The sequence below is a fragment of the Rissa tridactyla genome, chromosome 2 (assembly GCF_028500815.1).
Source record: "Rissa tridactyla isolate bRisTri1 chromosome 2, bRisTri1.patW.cur.20221130, whole genome shotgun sequence".
Classification (NCBI taxonomy): domain Eukaryota; kingdom Metazoa; phylum Chordata; class Aves; order Charadriiformes; family Laridae; genus Rissa; species Rissa tridactyla.
The window spans coordinates 157,975,002-157,995,097 of record NC_071467.1 but is presented as its reverse complement, the minus strand read 5'-3'; the positions used below and the strand labels follow the sequence as shown (position 1 = coordinate 157,995,097).

Here is a 20,096-nt window from a genome sequence, read left to right as displayed (position 1 = left end):
TATTGTGGTTCAGTCCTGTATATAACTGACTTGCAAACACATACATTTATTTTTACAGGTGTGTAAACCATTTTCTGTCTACAGATGGATTAGTGTAATGTGTATGGGTAGCTGTCCGGACAGACATTGTTCTGTTCATGTTGTTGTATCTGCCAGGCAGAATATAGCAGTAAAATCGCTACATAATTGTAAATCAATAGTTACTTCTAGCATAAAGTATTCTAATCTACTTTTCACAAAAATTGCTACATTTGTTAATGTCAGAAGAACCACAGAAGTGACCTGTTAACTAGTTGGTGTGATTTTCTATATTAGAATTTTAAAAAATCCCAAAGAATTAACGCAGAGCATATGTTATTTTTATTTAATGTGTGTTTAATTCTGTGGAATACTGCAAACTTGGGTCTATATCATGAGGTTTGTTGCTGCATTAATGAGAACTGTGTATTTTAGGTATAAGGATTTATGTGCTTGTTTTTCAGCTTTGAGGCTTTCACCAGACTTGGTTGGAATAAGAACCTCCATCTTGAAACAATAAATTTGAATAGTTAATGTTTGAGAAATGCTTGACAGAAAAGTTCTTATAGAAACATTGTGCTTTGTAAATACAGTATTTTGGAAGACATAATTTATTTGAACTTCCTCTTGCAGGCTTCTTTATAGTTTAGCCTTTAATGCCAGGTTCCTGAGGCATCTTTGGTATTTGATATCTTCAATGACTACACGAATGATTACAGGGTATGTATTATACCATTTTTGAAACTGAGTCTTTGTTAAAATAGAGTATATCTAGTGAAAAGAGCATGAGGGAATTGGTGGTATAACTGCCTGTGGAAGACAATTGAAAACAAAACTGTAATGATTACTTGGCTCCTATGATTTCATAAAACTGAGCAAAATCTGGGGAATTGGACAGTTGTAGATAATTATATGTAAATAAACAAAATATTTATTTAAAATAAGATGGATGGGTTTTAGTTTTTGGAGTGCTTACTAGCATCAATATAACAGACATTGAAGCTCCAAATACTTCATCCCAAGTGCGTGAGTTTTATCTCATATACTTTGACTAGTCCAGAAATTGTTGCTAGCAGAAGCATGTTCCCAGGAACTGAGGCACTGGACCTCCAGATTTTTTCTGTGCTGATATGCAGATAAATTACTCTTTGCTTTGTGTCTCTGTTCTCAACCAGAAAGTACCTGCAGCTTGCAGCGAATGCCAAAGTTTATATATCATCAAGACACTGAGATCCTATAGTGACAACAAATTACAAAGAACAACCTTATTTTGCAAGAATGGGAAATAGTTATTTAATTGAGAGTGCCATCCTTATTTTGCTGTTGAAACCACTACTAAATATTTTTAATAAAATGCTGAAGTTAATTAGAGTATTTAATTAACCACCTCTTTAATTTACATTTTATATTTTAAGGTCAATGGTGCCACTCCTTCAAGTGATTTCAAGAGGCTCTCCAATGTCTTTAGAAGACTCTAGTCGAATTATCCCTCTCTTCTACCTTTTTAGTTCTTTATTTAGTCATTCACTTATTTCTATTCATGATAATGAATTCTTCGGTGATCCAATAGAAGGTGAGTTTCAAGCATGATAAATATCAGTGCTTTGCAAAGTGGTTTTTTTCGTAAGGCTACAGAGTTCTCTGGGCAATGATTTGCTGACATCTGTGGGGAAGGCTTTTCTGGGCTGACTTGCTGATAGTCCCCTGAGCACTCAGCTGTCAGCTGGCTCTTTCATGGTGATTACATTTAGAAAAAAGAGGAAAAAAATGATGGTCTGCACCTTGGGAACCCTAGCTTTACAGGGTCTGATATTGAAGTTCTTAATCATGATAATTTTTAATGAGTTAGTGAAGAGAGTGAAGTTCTTCTGGACTGAACCTGTAGTCTAATGTAAAAATTTTACATAGCAGGAATCAAAAAGGAGAATAAGAGAATATTGTAATTAAAGTTATTGTGACTGCAAACAATTATAAGACTTGATTGCCTTTATAAACGGATACTCGTTCTCTTTTTGGGCGATGTTTCTTTTCTCTGCCTTTAGATTTTGTGTGTGAATATTAAAGTTCCAATTTAATTGTTTTTAATAACAAAATGATTAATAAAGTAATTTAAAGAATCTTAAACTTGTGTTTTATGTAGTTGTAGGTCAAAGACAATCATCAATGATGCCTTTTACACTAGAAGAGCTTGTAATATTATCACGCTGCCTTCGAGATGCATGTTTAGGAATCATAAAGTTGGCTTACCCAGAAACAAAACCAGAGGTTCGTGAGGAATATATTGCAGCATTTAGAAGTGTTGGAGTAACAAAAAATACAGAAATGCAGCAATGTATACAGACGGAACAAAAAAAGTGGATTCAGTTATTCAAGGTAAATTGTGTCAATTTTCAGAACATATTTAAATAAAATTTTCAGGCTTCTGCTGACGATATGAAATTAGGTAATTTTCTTTTCCCTAATTATACTTTTAACACAGTTGTTACATGCTTTTTTTTAACACAGTTGTTATATGCTTTGTGGCATATATGCTAAACTTTGAGTAAGTAAATTCTGATAACTGTAACAATTTTTATTTTTTTTTTTTTGCTTCTAGCCACTTTTCATGCGTATTCAGTTTATAAAAAAAAAAATTGCTGTATAGAATTTAGGTTTTAACTTGAATTCCCATTCAGCAAGGTACTTAAGCGTGTCATTGTAACTTTATGCAGGTGTGAAGCTCTAACTGAATCATACAATTACTGAAGTACTTCTCTTTTGGAGGCTTCACTAAACTGATACTTTGCTGCATATTTTTTTTTTTTGTGTTCTACTGAAATACATTGGTATTACTTCTTTTGGGTTCGCTGGAATACTAATGGGATGGTGAATCTGGCTTAGCAAATGTAAACTTAATGTATGTTAATTCTGGTACATTATACCAATGTGATTCTGCTAGTTTTATCCATGGCATCCTACCTAAGACATGAGTTAAGAGAAGCTGAAAATGTTGGCAGGAAAAAACCTAATATAACTGTTGCCGAAAAAAAGGAGTGCTTGACTTGTCATGAAAATTCTGCAGCAAACACATCTAGTCAGCTAAAATTGCTCATTAAAGAAGTGGGAGCAGAAGAAATGCATTTTCCAAATTGAATGCTAGATTTACAGTCTGTTTAATACTGGCGACCTCTCGCACGCTAATGTTCAGTTCGAGTCATCAGCTGTCCCTTCAGGTCTTTTATCACTGCTTTTGTCAAGCTATCTATTTAATTGAAAGAAGTTAATTGAATGAAAATGATCAACTAAGCTTGTATTAATATTGCTAATGGAACTTTCTTCTTGGCCATGTTTGGAGAAAGATGTCATGCTAGACTTTAGGAAAGGCCCATTAAGGCTTGCACTTAACCTGATGGGCTAATTAAGGAATGCTTATTCATTCTACAAGTCTAAGATAGCCTCTATCCAGACTATTCTGCTTGATTTTACAACACATTTCACTTATGAGCATAAGCATTAATAGCAGTGAGAGTAACTGATAATGTTTTGATTGCATTGAATACAGTCCTAATGCACCACTGAATTTGTAATTTGCACGGATTGATCTAATATATGTTTGCACAATTCAATTTAATTACTTGTCTTTAAATTGCCAAATAAACTTTCAATTTAAAGGTCACAAGTGAAAACCCCAATATGTCTATTTTTCTAAGAAGGAAGGCATACTAGGGGTATTTTTATATATGCAGTTTATATCATGCCATCTTCTATTTCTTCTCTTTCATTTGTTATATTTAATCAGTCTTTTTATAAGCTTCTTACATTTCAGGTGAATTTGATAATATTTTGCTGTCGTTCAGAAAGCTGTAAAATCCCAAGTTACTCTGCCTCATTTTAGCAGTCAGGAATTCAGAATGGAACTGTCTAAACTCGGTGTGCTCTTGCTATTTTCAGGAGCCAGAGTTCTCTTCCATTAGCTGAATTACAAATGTAAATCTTGAGGGTATCTCCAAGGCCTTGTTTCTACCCAAAAAGAAGCTAAGCTTCCCATGTTTACTCCTTCAGAAATCTATTGTTACAGATAAAAATTCAATGCGTCTGAAGTTCATCTCATCGAGACTACCTGATGTACGCAGCACTGAGTCTTTTCTGAGAATAGTTTTAAAATAGCTTCTTGCAGTAAGCAGGCAGCAATACCTTCTTCCAAATCATTAAAACAAAGCTAAAGTAGTTCATCATAGATTTAAGGTGCTGAAATAGAAAATACTTTTACTTCTTTTACACTATGTCAAATATATGAGAGATTTATCTTTTCTAAAGCTTTTGCAAGCTGCCTGCAGAGAATAAGGCACGTTCCTTCCCTATCTATGCTTTTAATTTCTCATTTTTATTTTTCTCTTTTCTCACATTTATTTTGCATATTTTTCTATGCCACTGTTATCTAATGAAATACATTCCTTGGTGGCAAGATTTCCATGTGAAAATGTCTTTATTCAGCGGAATCACCCTTTTTTGGCTTGGTATAATATTGAATAGTGTAGTCAACTGTTTTGGATTCCATAGAAGGACTTAAGTTATGAGTACATGAAAATGGGTTTTGTCAAATAAAAGAATTACTTCACTATCCTGAGTTAATCCTATGAAATTAAGTTGTTAATTCTGCTGAATTTTAGTTTCTAATCTTACTTACACTTGGTGCTTTATTGGAAGAAATACCCATTTTAATATTATTTATTGAAGGGTGTCTTTCTTTTCAATAAAACATACACTTACAAAAAATTTTACAAAGGAGTCCTGAGTTTAGAATGCTAGTGTTCTCAGTACCCATTTGATGTGCAGAAGGAACTCCATTCTCACCTATTTTGATTCAGCTTCCTTTAAGGATTCTTTAACTACTTGTGAAATATTTTATTACCATTATCTTCACGTGAATAACTTTTTCTTATTCCCCCCCCCCTTTTTTTTTTTCTAAGTGTAGTGGTAATGGCACCACAGAGCTTCAGTGACTCATCTAACCTGCACTGAATTTTATAAGGGCAAGGTGATGAAAATTCCTGTGTAATCAGATAGTTCCCTTAATAGCATTCTTCTTTATTCTGTCTTTATTCAAGACCTTACTTTACAAACTGGATCTTAAAAGGTCTTTTGTATAGTATCTAGACACAGAATCCTTTAGAAGGTCCATTAAACTCTTTGTTATCTTGACACCTGCCCATTAAGACTGTCTTTTAGCAAGATTGCTTCAGCAAAGCTTTGTGTATGTTTTTTCCTATTCATTTTTCAAGTGCTATAGTTCTACCTTCAAAACAGATGGTTCATTGTAGCAGTGATAATGTCTGTTAGGCTAGTAATTTAATATTCTGGTCATTCCACTTAATTACGTTTTATGTAGTGTTGGGCTAAGTTGGTTCTGCTTTGGAGAGAAGGCATGCAACCCAGTGACAATTGTGTTTGAGATGTAGTAGTTGTTAGTTTGATATAGCTTGATATCTCTACTTTTTTTTTTTTTCTGCATTGGAGGAAACTGCCCAGAAAAATCTTAAAATTGCAAAGACACCCTGATGACCATGATAACCGTTCTTCTCAACCTCCCAATTTTGTTAGAAGATGTGCATAGACTGGTTATCTATACAGTTTTCTCATTTTCTCTGTGGTTGTAATAATGATGGAATTTCGTCATTTGAATTCCTAGTGAATAAGTGAATTAAATGTAGTGATTTAAGCGGATGTGATTTTGGGTGTGTGAAGTATGGGTGTATGCATCATCACCCACTGTCATTCAGCTGATAAGCAACAATAGTGGGTGATGATGACCACTCCTACTAGGTGGTTTTCAGGTAAATGGTTACACCTCTGTTGGAAAAGGGTTTACTGACTTAACACACTAAATGGCTTTGACTTAACACAGTTTGTAAATAATATGACAATAATACAGTATATAGTGCATATTAAATGCAAATTACAACCAGCCACCCCACACATGTATTTTTAGGACTGTAAGTGTTTTTTGTGCTGCTTATGGTGATCACCAGAAGAATATTTAGTAACCATGCTTTTTCTGGAAATGGTCGTTTTGTAATCTGCTTTCAGGCATGTGAGCTATAGCCCCTTCTTAGGAGTGGTTTTACTTTCTGAATCTGGTGTGTTGTATCCTTCAATGACATTACAGTAGGTTTTACTGTACAGTATAAACAACTGAGCTGGTCAGGGTAGGATTTAAGAGACAAGAACTTTGAGGGTACATTTCATTTGACAAATTGGTAGCCACTTCTGGATGAGATGATCTTTTTTTTTTTTTTTTTTTTTCTCTGTTAGCTTTGAAAATACTAACAAGATATGCAATGACAAGAAAAGAAGCCTGTAGTGTCTCTTCAGATGTAGACCTTTACCCTTAAAAATGTCAGCATTGGTGTTTTCACATACGGATAATCCCCTCAGTGTCTGAAGAGGTGATAGCATCAACAGATACTTATGAATTCTCTGAGGCAACTTTAGCTGGAAATGCTTTAGTTAATGAAGCAACCAGAAGTAGTCAGTCTTTCATGGACTTTAGAGATGTATTTTTTGCTGTTATGTTTTGCTGGCCAATTTAGTGCTTCTGCCCTCTCCTCTACTTTCTGAAGTTGATGTTGGCTTTTATACAGTTTGGCCATTGAGAAACACATCACACCATCTTGTGCTGACTAGTTAGTTCAGTTTATTGACTGTAGGCAGAAATACCCACTGTTTATTAGTTGCTCTCTCAGATTTGCTTAGCGTGGAAAGATACATGTGACCTTTGTTGCGAGATGGCAAGCAAAAGTTCCATTCTGTGGATCATTTTCCTTGAAAAACGATGCGTTTAAGAATCCTCCTCCTTGTGGGCAAAGAAAACCTACAAATCACCCAAATTGTTTGTAATCTCAGTTTTGGAATAAGAGGTAGTAAAGAATAGCTGTCTTCTCTCTTATAAAACACACATCTATTCACATGTTTAATGGTTCTGAAAACCTATATAAACAAAAAAGAAAAAAAACTATATAGAAGGCCATTGTATAAATTACCTGGTTAGGTGTTACTTTCTTCAAATAAGTAATTTAATGCTGGTAATGATTCGTTGAGGCTTAGGTGTTGCAGGGTAGTCCTAGGATTACTTAGTCCTAGGTAGTCCTAGTTCTTAGGTTTTGGAATGAGACTTTAATAACCCAATTTTTTGATGACTTACAAGTGAACCACAATTACTTACTTGCAGTCTGAAGTACTTGAGTATAAGAGCAAGTTTTCTAAGTTACAAATAAGTAACAATTTCATACGTTACTGAAAGATTTTCTTAAATTATTGCTTGTGGGTTATACAGTTTCATTCATAGTGCTAAATCTATATTGAATGTATGTGTTTCTGTCACGTAGGTCATCACAAACTTAGTGAAAATGTTAAAATCTAGAGATACAAGGAGAAATTTCTGCCCACCAAATCACTGGCTCTCAGAACAAGAAAACATTAAAGCAGATAAGGTAAGAGTAATATCCCTTTTCCACATAGCCTTACAGGTGCCAAAGTTTCCATAGTGGTGTTTGATTCCTGACTATTAATGATGTTGACGTTGCACAAATTTAGCATGGTTCAAAACCTGGAGTAATACTGCTTTTGTCTAATGTAGAAGTCTTGCATCTCTTAAGAAACTTTTATGTTAAATGACATTTCCAGTCCATCAGTGGGCAAATTTTTCAATTTTCTTCTGCATTTATAGCAGAGGGGAATTGAAAATCTGATAGCATTTTGTAGCATTTTATTTTCTAGGTATTTTAAGTGCTTCTCATAATAATAAATGCTAAATAAAAGAATTGCTCTATAGTGAGGAAAAATCACTCTAGGTTCTCTTCCAAAATAAAAGAAAATTAAGTAGTATTTTCTGTACTTATCTCATTTAGAATTTTTTTTTTTGCAAGAGCTTTTGAAAAAAATTACATTGTTGGAGCTTAATAAGTATGTATGTGCATGCAAAAGAAAACACTAATATGAATGTGCAAGTGCATCCTTTGAATCATTGAAAACTTGGATCTTAAGAAGTTATAGTTACATCTCAGATCTAGTTACATCTCAGAGACTACTGTGCTCTATTGGATGTCTTAACAATTGGAAGTTTTGCACGGAATAGTTGACAGTGAAATGTTCTGTTTATTTTTGATGATTGCACATTTGCTTGCCTTGTTCAAGATTTACATTTTGCTGCGTGACAGTTCTTTATAGATCTTAGGAAGTAGTGCCTACACACCTTAGAGAAAGTAGCAGTAGTCTTAAAATGTGCTGCTAACCTGATTCTCAGTGCAAAGTAAACAGAATTTATTTCATATCTCAAAATTCAAACTTAGCTTCTCTACTATCTTAAATACTAGAATTTAATATAACATTGCATGGTATTTTTAAATAATGCATGCACTTTCTATTACGTTGGTGCTAATTTTGCAGCTCAGCTTTAAGGCACAAGTATGAGGAGAAGTGATTAGAAACAAAGATACTTAGTCATGCAGACACTCTTGGATGTGACAATTTTATGTATTTACTATGTTGTAGTAAATTGTAATATGTAATTAGATAATGTTTAAGTGTAAAATACTGCTAATTTATTAGGTTACGCAGCTGTATGTGCCGTCTGCTAGACATGTCTGGAGAGTCAGAAGAATGGGGAGAATAGGACCATTGCAATCTACTTTGGATGGTAAGATACTGTCTATGCAATTTTTACTTTATTGAGCTCAGTTTAGTATTTTGTATAAAAGTCTTAATGATAGTGAAAAGCAGGGCAATCTTTCATAATTTTGTTTCAGCTATTTTAAAAAATGTGTTTGTATACACATGTGAGTGTATGTCTTTAGAGTGTTTAATGTATAACAGCTTTCCCCAAGCTTCTACTGCGGAGGCGAAATGATGAGGTGGACAAATGATATGTGTTAAAAATATATGTATTAATGTGTATAAAAGGCAGTTGCATAAGGTACAAAATTAGTAAAATTGCAGAAGATAGAAAGCATTGAGGTTTTGGTTTTACTATATACTATAAAGAAACTTCTTTATTATATATTAAACTGTAACAAACAAGCTTTAGGTACTATGATGAGTATTAATTGCTGTTTATAAATATTGCCTCTAATTAGAAAAGGCAGAAATGTAACCCCTTGAATTACTCAAAATATGGAATTCCCAAAGAGCAATGAGAGAACTGGACCAACTTAGCAATTAGGGTAAATTTACACTAGTTTAGTTGTGCCAATATACTTTCTCAGGTAGGCAGTTTTTCTTTCCGTTTTTCATAACTTTATATCTTCACTATTCTAGAATTTTACCTGGCGATGGTCAGGTAAAATAATAATTAAATCACTAATATTTGTGAAGATTTAATAATGAATTAAAAATGGAGCCTTTAAACAGCAAATTGATTCATCTGTGAGAGTCCGTATTCTCTTTCAAGATGGTGTAATCTGCTTGAATTCTTAACCAGATACAGTAGATCATTTAGAGAAGACCGTAGCCTTTGAATGCTGCCATAGAGTTGTACAGAATTAAGGGCTTTGCCCAAGGTTGAAATGTAAGGACTCCTTAAAATTATATTTTTTATTTGAATAGCTATGATGGTATGAGTTTACATTGATTACCTTGTTACTCTAGTTCCCAGGAAACAACTAGTTGGTCCAGTGTAAGTACTCCTCAGAATTTTGAATTGAATATTTTTTCAATTTAGTTTCTTTCTTTGGAAATGGCCTATTCTAAGCAACTGATAATATGAAATCTTAAAAGCAGATGTTTTAGCAAAAATTGCCAGGCTTCAACGGGCCTGTATCCTCTATGCCTTATGGACTCTACATCAGTAATCCCTCTTTTTTCCCTTGACCTACATGGCTCTTGACAGCTATGTTGTCGTGATGCTCTCCACTGTCAGACCTGTTCCACATTCACTACTCCCAGATTCTCCCCCATGCTACTAGTCTACTAAGCTCCTTCCCCTCACGCATAACAGTACCTTGTGCTCTCTCCTTTTTCTTCTTTCCTGTAATAGCACCAGTTCCCTCTGTTTCATTAGCTGCCTTGGTCTGGACAGTTGGTAGATAAGGAATTCACGTGCTGGGGCTGGTGCGGAGCAGCTACATACCCCCGTTTGGCTGGCTGGCTGTCAGACAAGCTGACATACTGAACAGAGCAGATAACTGAGCTGCTCTTGCTGTTTCTGGAATCAGGTCACTAAAGGAATTTCTCTTCTCTATCCAGTTGAAAATTTTCACAAAACTTAGTATTTTTGAATCTCCTATTTGTCACAGTTAAAATTCTGCTGGTTATCTCAAAAGGTGTGTTGGAGGCAAGATGGTGAGGAAAGATGATGCAGTGTGTTCATGTAAACCTTGTTTTCATATGAAATTGGGATAAAAAAAGTGCAGTCAACACGAATGTGTGAAAACAAGCAGGTATCAATGTGCACCTGACTTGTTTAATCCCACTTGACTCCATATGGGTTAAAGCCAATTAGCATGAAAGTACTGCTGAATCACATATGGTCATGTTTATTTGTGCTTTTTCATTTACTTAAATGGCAGACTCGTGAATTCTAAATGCCCTCTGTATTGATGACTCCATCCCATATTTCTCTTTAAAGAAAGAAGCTGTGATGGAGAAATGCAGATAAAATTGACTAATTGACTGGAATAATTGAACTGTCGAAGTCATGTAGTAGTTTACCTTTGCTGTACATGCACTTTTTATTTAAAATGCTTTTAACCCTTAGCTTAATAGGCTGCATACATTGACTTTAATTAAAAATGTTTACTAAGTAAACTAAGTGTAGTCACAGATAAGCATTTTATCAGAAATTCCAAAGGCTTGCAATGTTGAAACCTGCCCCAGATGAACATACATCAAGTATAGTGATGTTTTGGATCACATCATGTTAAATTGGTGCTTAACATATCCCTACTTAAAGTGCTTTGAGGGGTAAAACCACCACCACCACCAACATTGAAGTGATGTCGAGTTGCAAAAGGCAGCAAGATGCTAGTCACCACAGGTAGGAGCCAAAGGAAGAACTTGAAACAGTCATCATAAACTCCCAGATGGGTATTAACGTGAAGCATTTACTTCAGTTTTGTAATATGATCTATAAATAGTCTAGACTCTGGAGCCTTTTTTTGAGAAGATTGTTATTAAACATGAAAATTAAACAACTAAGGAGTAGTGGGTTTTGTTTCCTCTGTAGACTGAAGCTAGGTAGACCTTTAACTACAGTGCCTAGTCAGTGAGCAAGACCATTTTTTTTTGCTGCAGTTAATTAACTTACAGTCAAGATACATGCTCAGCAACTGAGTTTCTTCCCATGAAGTTAGAGCAGGATTGTCACCTGTACTGTGCATCACCCGAAGTTGAGTTGTTTCCTAAAAACATCCTCTGTGAGTGTAAGAAGGTTCAAAGGAGCTTCATGGTAGCTTGGGAACTGCACACGATTGAGTCTGTCTGCTCTGGCTTCTTGAATTAATTTCTTAAGATTTTTTTTCTGAAGCACATTATACAATTTCTTGATTTTTATTTTCACTATTTCTGCAGTGACTGGGATTTAATGTGATCACTGTGACCTTGCTGTTGGGAGAGAAAACCCATTGAAATAAATGTTATCTTTCTGTTGGTTTCATTAGATTTGCATTAATTCTTAGTTTTTATGCCTAAAATGATTTGATTGTAGGTGTTGTAGTTGAAAGCACAATACCTTTAAACTATTTTGATCACCGGGATGGGAATATTGTGTATTTAATTGAAAAATTAAAATGTCAATTATAAGAAAATAACTTTTTTTCCCTTCTGAATAAATTAAAAATACAGGAGTACTTATTTTTATACACGTTTTGTTTTCAGTGTGTTTTCACTACTTGTATTTCAGTTTGCCTGTACAAACTAATGTTTAGAGAAAGGTAAGGCTTTGTGTGACTGTTAAAGCAAATAATCTATTTTAATGGATGTATGTTTATGCAAAATAAATTGAGTCACTTTATACAACTGCTTAAAAAAATGTTCTTTCAAAAATTTTTAAAATTATCATTTCTATTTTAAGTGGGTTTGGAACCAGCACCTCTTTCTGTATCTGAAGAACGGCAACTTGCAATTCTGACAGAGCTACCTTTTGTAGTTCCTTTTGAAGAAAGAGTAAAGGTACCTAATTTCTAATTTAATATGCATTTGGCTTTTTAGTTTTTTTATTTTCAATAAGTGTAAAAAGAGGACTTAGCTAAGTAGAAACCGGATTGTTTCCCTACAGAAGGATGTGACAGGCTGTACTGTTCAGTACTCACGTGTCAGCTGAACATTTGAAGTTAATTACTTTTCTTTTCTTTTACTAGTTATATTAGCCTTTGTAATAATTGCATTAAAATTAGAAACATGTATTCCAAGATATGAGAGCAGTTGTATGTTTATAATGAACTGCAGTCCTGATTCAATGATTGATCTACATGATCGCACCCTCTTGTGGTAAGCAGAGCACTAACTAGTTGTGTATCTGTAATAAACAGATTGTAAGGTCAAGACTGGAGACTTTTGTGCAGTGGGTGGATTTACTCAAATGAGATGATGGATGTCCATTTTGGGGAAAGTAACGCCTAGAGATTAAATTTCTGCATTCATAGCTGAGTAGCTGAACTTTAATAGAGTATGTGGTTTAAAACTTGCAAGATTCTTGTATTACTGGATTTGCTTTTGAATGTTTTCTAAATTTTAAATATGTAATTGTTAGTTCTGTTCTCTATTCCAGTTCGCATCATATTTTTTTTTTAAAGCTATTACTCTGTTACACACAATTTCTTTTCTGAACTGCTTTTGTTGTCAACAGTATCAATTACTTAATGTTTCCAAGACAATTCAGGGAGCAGTTTTTAAGTTGCAAGACACCATCAGGGGAATGAAGAATAGTTCCACAGGGAAAGTAAATCAGTATTTGTCAAAAAACACAGTGACAGCTTTGGTAGAAAAGGAGTGTTTTTTTCCAAGCTTCTATGAAACATGCGTTCCAACAAAACATCTCAATACCATATGGCAATATTGCACTAGGATTACAGGGAAACAATTGGAAGTGAACTCAAGCAGGGGTCTCTATGTCATGATTTAGTCACTGTCTACAACATCTGGACTTCTTAAAGGTTTGTTGAGATGCGTATATGTTAAGTTTCTGGAATTCATAAAGCCTTATTTGGTTTTACCACAAAAACTGAAATAACAATTGGATGAGAGCTTGGAAAGAAGGATAAAGCTATAGACTGAACTTTTCTGCTTCAAAGAGGCGATCCTCTTATACTGCTTTTTGGACGAAGTATGATCCTTTTTATTTAATAGTGGGTCTCAACATCCTTTTGGAGTCTCCTGCTGCCCCTGTAAAACAACTTGAAGTAAGAGAGGCAGATATACCTTATTGTGGTCATCTTGTTGGTTTTGGTTTGTGTTTGTTTTTTCTTTTTTTTCTTTCAATCAGTTGCCATCTATTATGCTGTAATTTAATGTGGTAATACAGCTCGGTGCTGTTTCCATGTGTCCTTTCATTTTCTGACTTCATGAGACTTTTTTACCTTGAATTACCGGGTACTAGATATTCTTAAGCAATTACTGAGTCCAGTTTCTTGGTAGGCTCTTCAGCCTTCTGACCCTGGGGGATGTTATCCTCTTTAGCCTTAAGGCACATTAGTGTGCACCTTTCAGTCTACTATTTGCCTGTGGGCGGTAATGAATCCAATTTTTATCAAGTGCCTTGATTCTCACTTACTTAAGCCATACTTTCATCAGCTTGCCTATGGTGATGTTAATTCCTATCGTGTGTACTTCCATCAGCATTGCTTACTTTTCTATGTGTTAGTCTGAAGTCATTTTAAGTGCTTCAGTTATGCGTTAGGGTTCTTATTTTCAGGAGTAACGTATGCATGAGCATTGGATTCTTTAGGAGTCCAGACTCTGTATCAAGAAGAATTTTGCTATGAGACATACCTCCAAACAATTATTTCCATCTACTGTTTTGTAGTAATAGTTAATACACTGTATTTAGCCATGCCTCAGGAAAGAGAATGGTGGTGAGCATGTTCTCATGCCCTGTACATGAAAAGAAGGCATCTGTGGCTATGCATCTTGATGTTGTAGAACTGTAGAAAAATTTAGGTCAGAAGGGACCTCTGGAGTCCACATCCTTCCTCATGCAGGAATAACTTCAGAGTTGGATCAGGATGTGCAAGGACTTGTCCAGATGAGATTTGACTATCTCCGAAGATGGAGATTTCGCAGACTCTTCGTGTAACCTCTTCCGATACTTAATTGCTCTCATTATGGATATTTTTCTTTTGATTCATTCAGCATTTCTCTTTCTGCAGTTTATGACTGTTTTCTCTTGTCTTCCTCCTGTGTGCACTAGGGAAGAATCTGGCTTTGTCTACCCTATAGTCTTCCTCCTTGGAGACTATTTCCTCCACTAGCTACAGTTGTCCATAGAAACAGTAGATTTGAGACCTTACTCTAGCTTTGTCTGCTGTTGTCAGATTTTCCTCTTTCATGGTAAATTTGTTGTTTTTAAATGTCCCTGGAGACTCTTACTTAATCTTCCTGATTAAGAAAGCAGTCTGTGATATGGGGAGATTACATCCCTTGGAAAATGTGCTAGGCTGCTTACTGAATATGGGAAAGATGCAAGAGGATGCAGTAAATGGACAGTCGCTGGACTGAGGGTATATTGAACAGCGTTGTACTTTAGGCAGCCCCCTCCCATGCTACATCTTGGTGTAGAAACATGATTAGCTACAGTTACTCTTCAGGTGAACTGTAACAGGTTCCTGTTGTGAAGACTTGCAAAGGGACAATGTGTGAAGTTTGATTTGTACTTCAGCTGCATTCTTGTTTTGAATTGGTGTGATGCTGTGGTTGTTTAACGTGATAGTGCTATCCACTGTTTTGCTTTGAATTATTTGTTTGCTGCTCCTGAGAGGAGAACTGATACCTAATTTCTTGTTACTGGGAATGTTCCTAAGTGTTACAAAAAATGACTTAGCAGTTTTGGGGATTGCCTCTGTGTGCGCAAAATACTCATGTGACCTTTTCCCTTTGTTTTTGAATACTTTGCGTTGCAGAACTGTGAAAGTTAGGGAGGGGAAACTGGAATAACGGACACAATGTCTGTAGATGTGCCCCTCTATGTAAAAAGAACTGAGGATGATATCTTAGCACGGAAAATGTTTTTTGCATGTCTGTCCCCTCTCCTTCCCTCCCCTGGGATATGGCTCTGTATTATGTTCCCGCAGCTCAGTAAGAGAGAAGACAAATCACTTGAAAGTGAGTGCCCAGAAGCAGCTCAAAGGATAGTAATAGTAGTGAATAACCATCTCTCATTGAATATTTAGGTCTGCACAATGATATGATTTCTTTTTTTGCTCATTTTAACAGATTTTTCAAAGACTGATCTATGCTGATAAACAAGAAGTTCAAGGAGACGGGCCATTTTTGGATGGAATTAATGTGACTATCAGAAGAAATTATATTTATGAAGACGCTTATGATAAACTTTCTCCTGAAAATGGTAGGTTTACAATTAAGTTCTGATCAGCTTGTTTAAAACATTCAACCATTCTTACCACGTAGTTACGTATTTCCTTACTTGACTAGGATGATAAAGTATATAATCTCTGAGGTGTGAAAGTTCTTACAAAGTTAAATTTCCTTGTTTTTACGTAAAGTAACGCTCATCCACATTCTTTCTGATTATTGCAGTCTTACTATCTTTAACACACCCTTCCTTAGTTTAAACCTACTTCTGTGGGGCTTTTCTTCCCATTTACTTGTCCAAATAACTCTACTTTGTATGTTTATCTATGTAGTTTATTATATATTACCTGCTTTGGTAATCTATGTCAACAAAAATATCCAGACTGCACAAGATTTACTAGGTGCAGTGTGGCTGATAAAGATAATGCAGTGCACTTTGTAGTGATAGTATGTAGTAGTATATATTTGCCACATTGATTTACATCATACCTTTAATGTGAATTTGTGTGAGAGTAGCTGCTCTAGAAGCCAAAGTTCCAATGTAGGTGAAACCTGGCAAAATAAAGTCCTTATTAGTTATAAGGTATTTTTGCATATGAAAAGAATATTTGCCAAATACTTGAGGTTTGCCATGTGAATCTTAACCTGCTGTGCCATGTAATTTCCCTCCTGGAGAACTGCTTAGTTTACAGAGGAAGAAGAGGTGTTGGTATTCTTGGGCAGTATGAAATTACTGGAGATCACTCCTTTTCTTAATTTCCTTTACTCTGGTAATGTTAAAGATACTATTCTATATATAAACAGGATTTTGTATTTCAATACCTGTGTTTAAAGCTGTAACTATCTAAAAGAGGTACATTCAGAATAATTTTAAATTAAGTACAAATTACGTTCTCCTGGTTTTGGAAGGTTTTAAAAGCTAATCAGGAGATGTCACTGTATAATCATCTGGATATTATATGTGCAATTGACTTGTTCAGCCTCTTTCCTAGTGGTTGGGAATAGTTTCATCGTACTGAGTTTAGTATGAGTCATTAACTGATTTCTTAAAAAGAGAAAGATGAAATGGAATTGGAATATAGAAAAAATTGAGTCTGTTGCATTCCCCCTCTCTCCCCTAAATGTATGAAAATACAATTCAGACACTGCAGTTTAAGCTTTGGAATAATGCAATGTCAAGTAACAGGCAAGTCAACTTATTTGTTTAATAAGAAGGTAGCTTTAAATGAGAAACACATTTTCTGTGAAGACTACATTTTGACTTACTGTAGTTTTATTAAACTACGAAAGCAGTTTTAGAATGCGTGTTTCCTAAACTTAATCTACAGTCTGACAGTCTGGGGTACTGGCATGTACACCACCTTTAGCGAGGTCACAGGCAATGTGAAATTGAGGCGAATAGTCAATATACTGAAAGGTCAGGTTACTGCTCAGACGGCCCTTAACAGGCTGAAGAAAAGGGCTTACTGAAACCTCATGAAGTTTAGGAGAGACCAAAGCAAAATCCTTTACCTGGGCTGTAATAACTCCATCTGGCAGCACAGACTGAGCACTGACTGGCTAGAAAGCTGTTTGCAGTAAAGGACTCTGGGCTGCTTAGTGGACAACACATTGGACAAATAAAGAGTTCCCCTTGATGAAATGAAAGCTAACTGCATACTGGGCTGTATTAGCAAGAACGTAGCTCACAGTTTCGGCACCAGTTAACTGTGTCCAGCTGTGGGCTTCCCAGTACAAAAAAAAAAGACATTAACATACAAGAATGTGTCCTCTAGAAGGCTGCCAAGATGATACAGGCGACTGAAGCACATGGCATATGAGAAAAAGCTGTTATCACCACAGCTGGGAGGTTACAGAAGCCAGTTTGCCTAAGGTGCAATGGTGACACGTGCAGCAGTGGTGACATGTCTTCCTCAGGAAGAAAATTACTCATAAAACAGTGACAAGGGAGTATCAAATAAGCTTATAGCAAGCAATGGACGTGGAGTAATCTCTAGGTGAAGATTTCTGTCTTGTTTACAGGTACAGAGAAGCCATAGTGGTAGTTGGCCATTGAAGTCCGAAAATCTGTTTTTCTGCATGTGTGCATGACACACCATGCATACATTCTCTGAGAAGTGAGCTGTTCAAAGTTAATGTTTCCATAGTACCTTAACTGACATCATTAAGAAAACAAGCTTGGAATAGCAGAAATGTACTAGGTTGGTTCTTGTGGGTTTATATTTTTATTTGGTTGTCATATGCTTAATAATGTGCAAACATTTCTCAATTATTTTTTTTCCTGTGATTGGAATTTTCATATTCCCTAATAGCCTCCACTGGACTCCAGTAACAGCTTAGTTTAATTCTAGCTGTTTGAGTTATAAAATTGAGCTCTTCTTTTCAGAGGTTGCACTAACTTGGGGTCCACCTCTACCTGGTCACCTGTTTTGACATGTGAATTTGTTTTAGGACCATTTTTCCCTCCTTGCTATGAATCTGGTTGGCAGTACACAGAGGAAGATACAAATAACTGATTTTCTTCGTAAGGCTTCCAAAAGCATTAAAGCAACATTTTCCATATATAAAAGTTTTAACTCTAATGCTCAATATCTCGGGAATTTCCAGACAAAGCATGTTGGTATGCTTGAGAGTCTCTCTTGCCACTGGAAGTGTATTCTGTTTTCATGTTTTGAATGGTGACCTATTGCAGCACCTGTGGCTAAAAATGGCCATCCTGTATTTCCAGCCAGTAGAATTTTGGTGCAGAAGAGCATTTCACTTGAATGAATAACTAATAAGTAATTTTTTAAACTAGCTGACTGTGAATGGGAAGTTACTAGTAGATGTAGAGGCGTTTGCTAATGGGTGAGTGCGAGTAAGACAGTGGTTCAGCAGAAATTATGTTGCTACAAAGTGCTGAAGATTTTTCCATGGACATCAGCTGTCCATCCATAATGTGTGCATTTGTAGCACATGGAAGCAGTAGAAGGTTTTATTGTTACTGGTTTATTACTGGTTGCTTTGCTGGGACGCAAGTGCAGTCAGTGCAAGGGTTCAATTAAAAGCTGTGTATTTGGTTAGATCTTTGGAAGCCTTCAGTGAACTGAGGTAAAAGGTCCTCCTTCTCTGTTACGTATACATAGTTCAAGGACCAAATACTGCTTGCTATTTCAAGTAGCAGCACTCTATGAAACAAGCAGAATACCTACTTTCAGAACGCGTCCATCTTTACCACACCTTGCACGCTGGAATTACATGACATAGCAGTGAGTCCAAAGTGTCAAAAATACCGAGTTCAACTTCAAAGAGTATTATTTAATGGTGTAGCTTTAACAGTCAGCCCCTCTAAGGGAATGCAGTGCGTGTTGACGGTTCCTTCAGACAGGAGAAAGCTGAACCTTGCATTCACAATATTTTCTATAAATAGAATTTTACAATTATTCTTGGGCCTCTTTAAAATATTTTGTAAGATTTCTTTTTCTTCCCCTATCCAATGTCTTTCCACTCGATTTTTTTGATGACTCTTAAAGCAAGATCCTTTGTATAAAGTGAGTTTAACATACTGAGTATTTCAAAATTCTAGTAACACATTTTTGCTACAGTCCTATTTACTAGTTCAATTTTTTATATATAGTTAGTGTAGGTATGTTTGTATGTGTAGTTACATGTGTTTTTATCCAAACAAAATTCAAGCAGATAGTTGTATTTGAGTTTGTCTCTCTCCTTTCTCTGCAGAACCTGACCTAAAAAAGCGCATTCGTGTTCACTTACTTAATGCGCATGGTCTTGATGAAGCTGGTATTGATGGTGGTGGAATTTTCAGAGAATTTCTGAACGAACTCCTTAAATCAGGATTTAACCCTAATCAGGGATTTTTTAAGACCACCAATGAGGGACTTCTTTACCCTAACCCTGCTGCACAGATGCTCGTTGGAGACTCTTACGCCCGACATTACTACTTTCTTGGAAGAATGCTTGGAAAGGTAAAAACAGTGTTGTATGATATAAAGCTTTAGCAGTACTGAAATTATTCAGTAATGTTTTTTTCTTTTTAGATTGGGGTAGGTGGGGAAAAATGGTGATTTTTCTAGAATCGAGGTAAAATAACTTTCAGATGTTGAATTTGAACATTATTTCCTCAAATCACACAAATTTCTGGTTCATTTTAATAAGTTACATACTTGAGAAGTACAGAGAATTTGAGATAGCCTGACTTGCCAGTTAAGCAAAGTGTGCGTATGTCTACTTCTGTGTTTAACCTCTTGCTTGAAGTTAAGTTGATCGAAGCCAATAGAACTGCTCTGCTTATGGTGGTTTTTAACCTGGAGCTTTCTGGAATTTGACTGCAGTGATATTTTCATCATTTTCAGAAAAAAACAGTTTCTATTTGCATGAGGTATATAATACTTGCTAGCATTTAAAATTTGCTATGAGCATTTACCATACTTAAGAGCCATATGCAAATTAACTCTTACTTATTCTGCTTCGGTTTTCCTATATCTTGCATCTTTCTTGAGTTTTAGTGCTTGATATTTTTGGTGTTGTGAGTGAATGTTCAAAGACTAATACTTGTTGAGCTAGATGAAGAATGAAGGTAG

General features: G+C 35.5%; 1 protein-coding gene across 1 annotated transcript in view; it reads left to right on the top strand.

Moving 5' to 3' along the window:
* Positions 1-20,096, top strand: part of UBE3C (ubiquitin protein ligase E3C) — an 81,835-nt gene that overhangs the window by 29,467 nt on the left and 32,272 nt on the right. The window contains exons 11-18 of the mRNA XM_054190408.1: positions 652-738; positions 1,434-1,591; positions 2,159-2,391; positions 7,383-7,487; positions 8,605-8,692; positions 12,062-12,159; positions 15,418-15,550; positions 19,234-19,481. Coding sequence (XP_054046383.1) covers positions 652-738; positions 1,434-1,591; positions 2,159-2,391; positions 7,383-7,487; positions 8,605-8,692; positions 12,062-12,159; positions 15,418-15,550; positions 19,234-19,481 — 1,150 coding nt within the window. The remainder of the gene's footprint in view (positions 1-651; positions 739-1,433; positions 1,592-2,158; positions 2,392-7,382; positions 7,488-8,604; positions 8,693-12,061; positions 12,160-15,417; positions 15,551-19,233; positions 19,482-20,096) is intronic.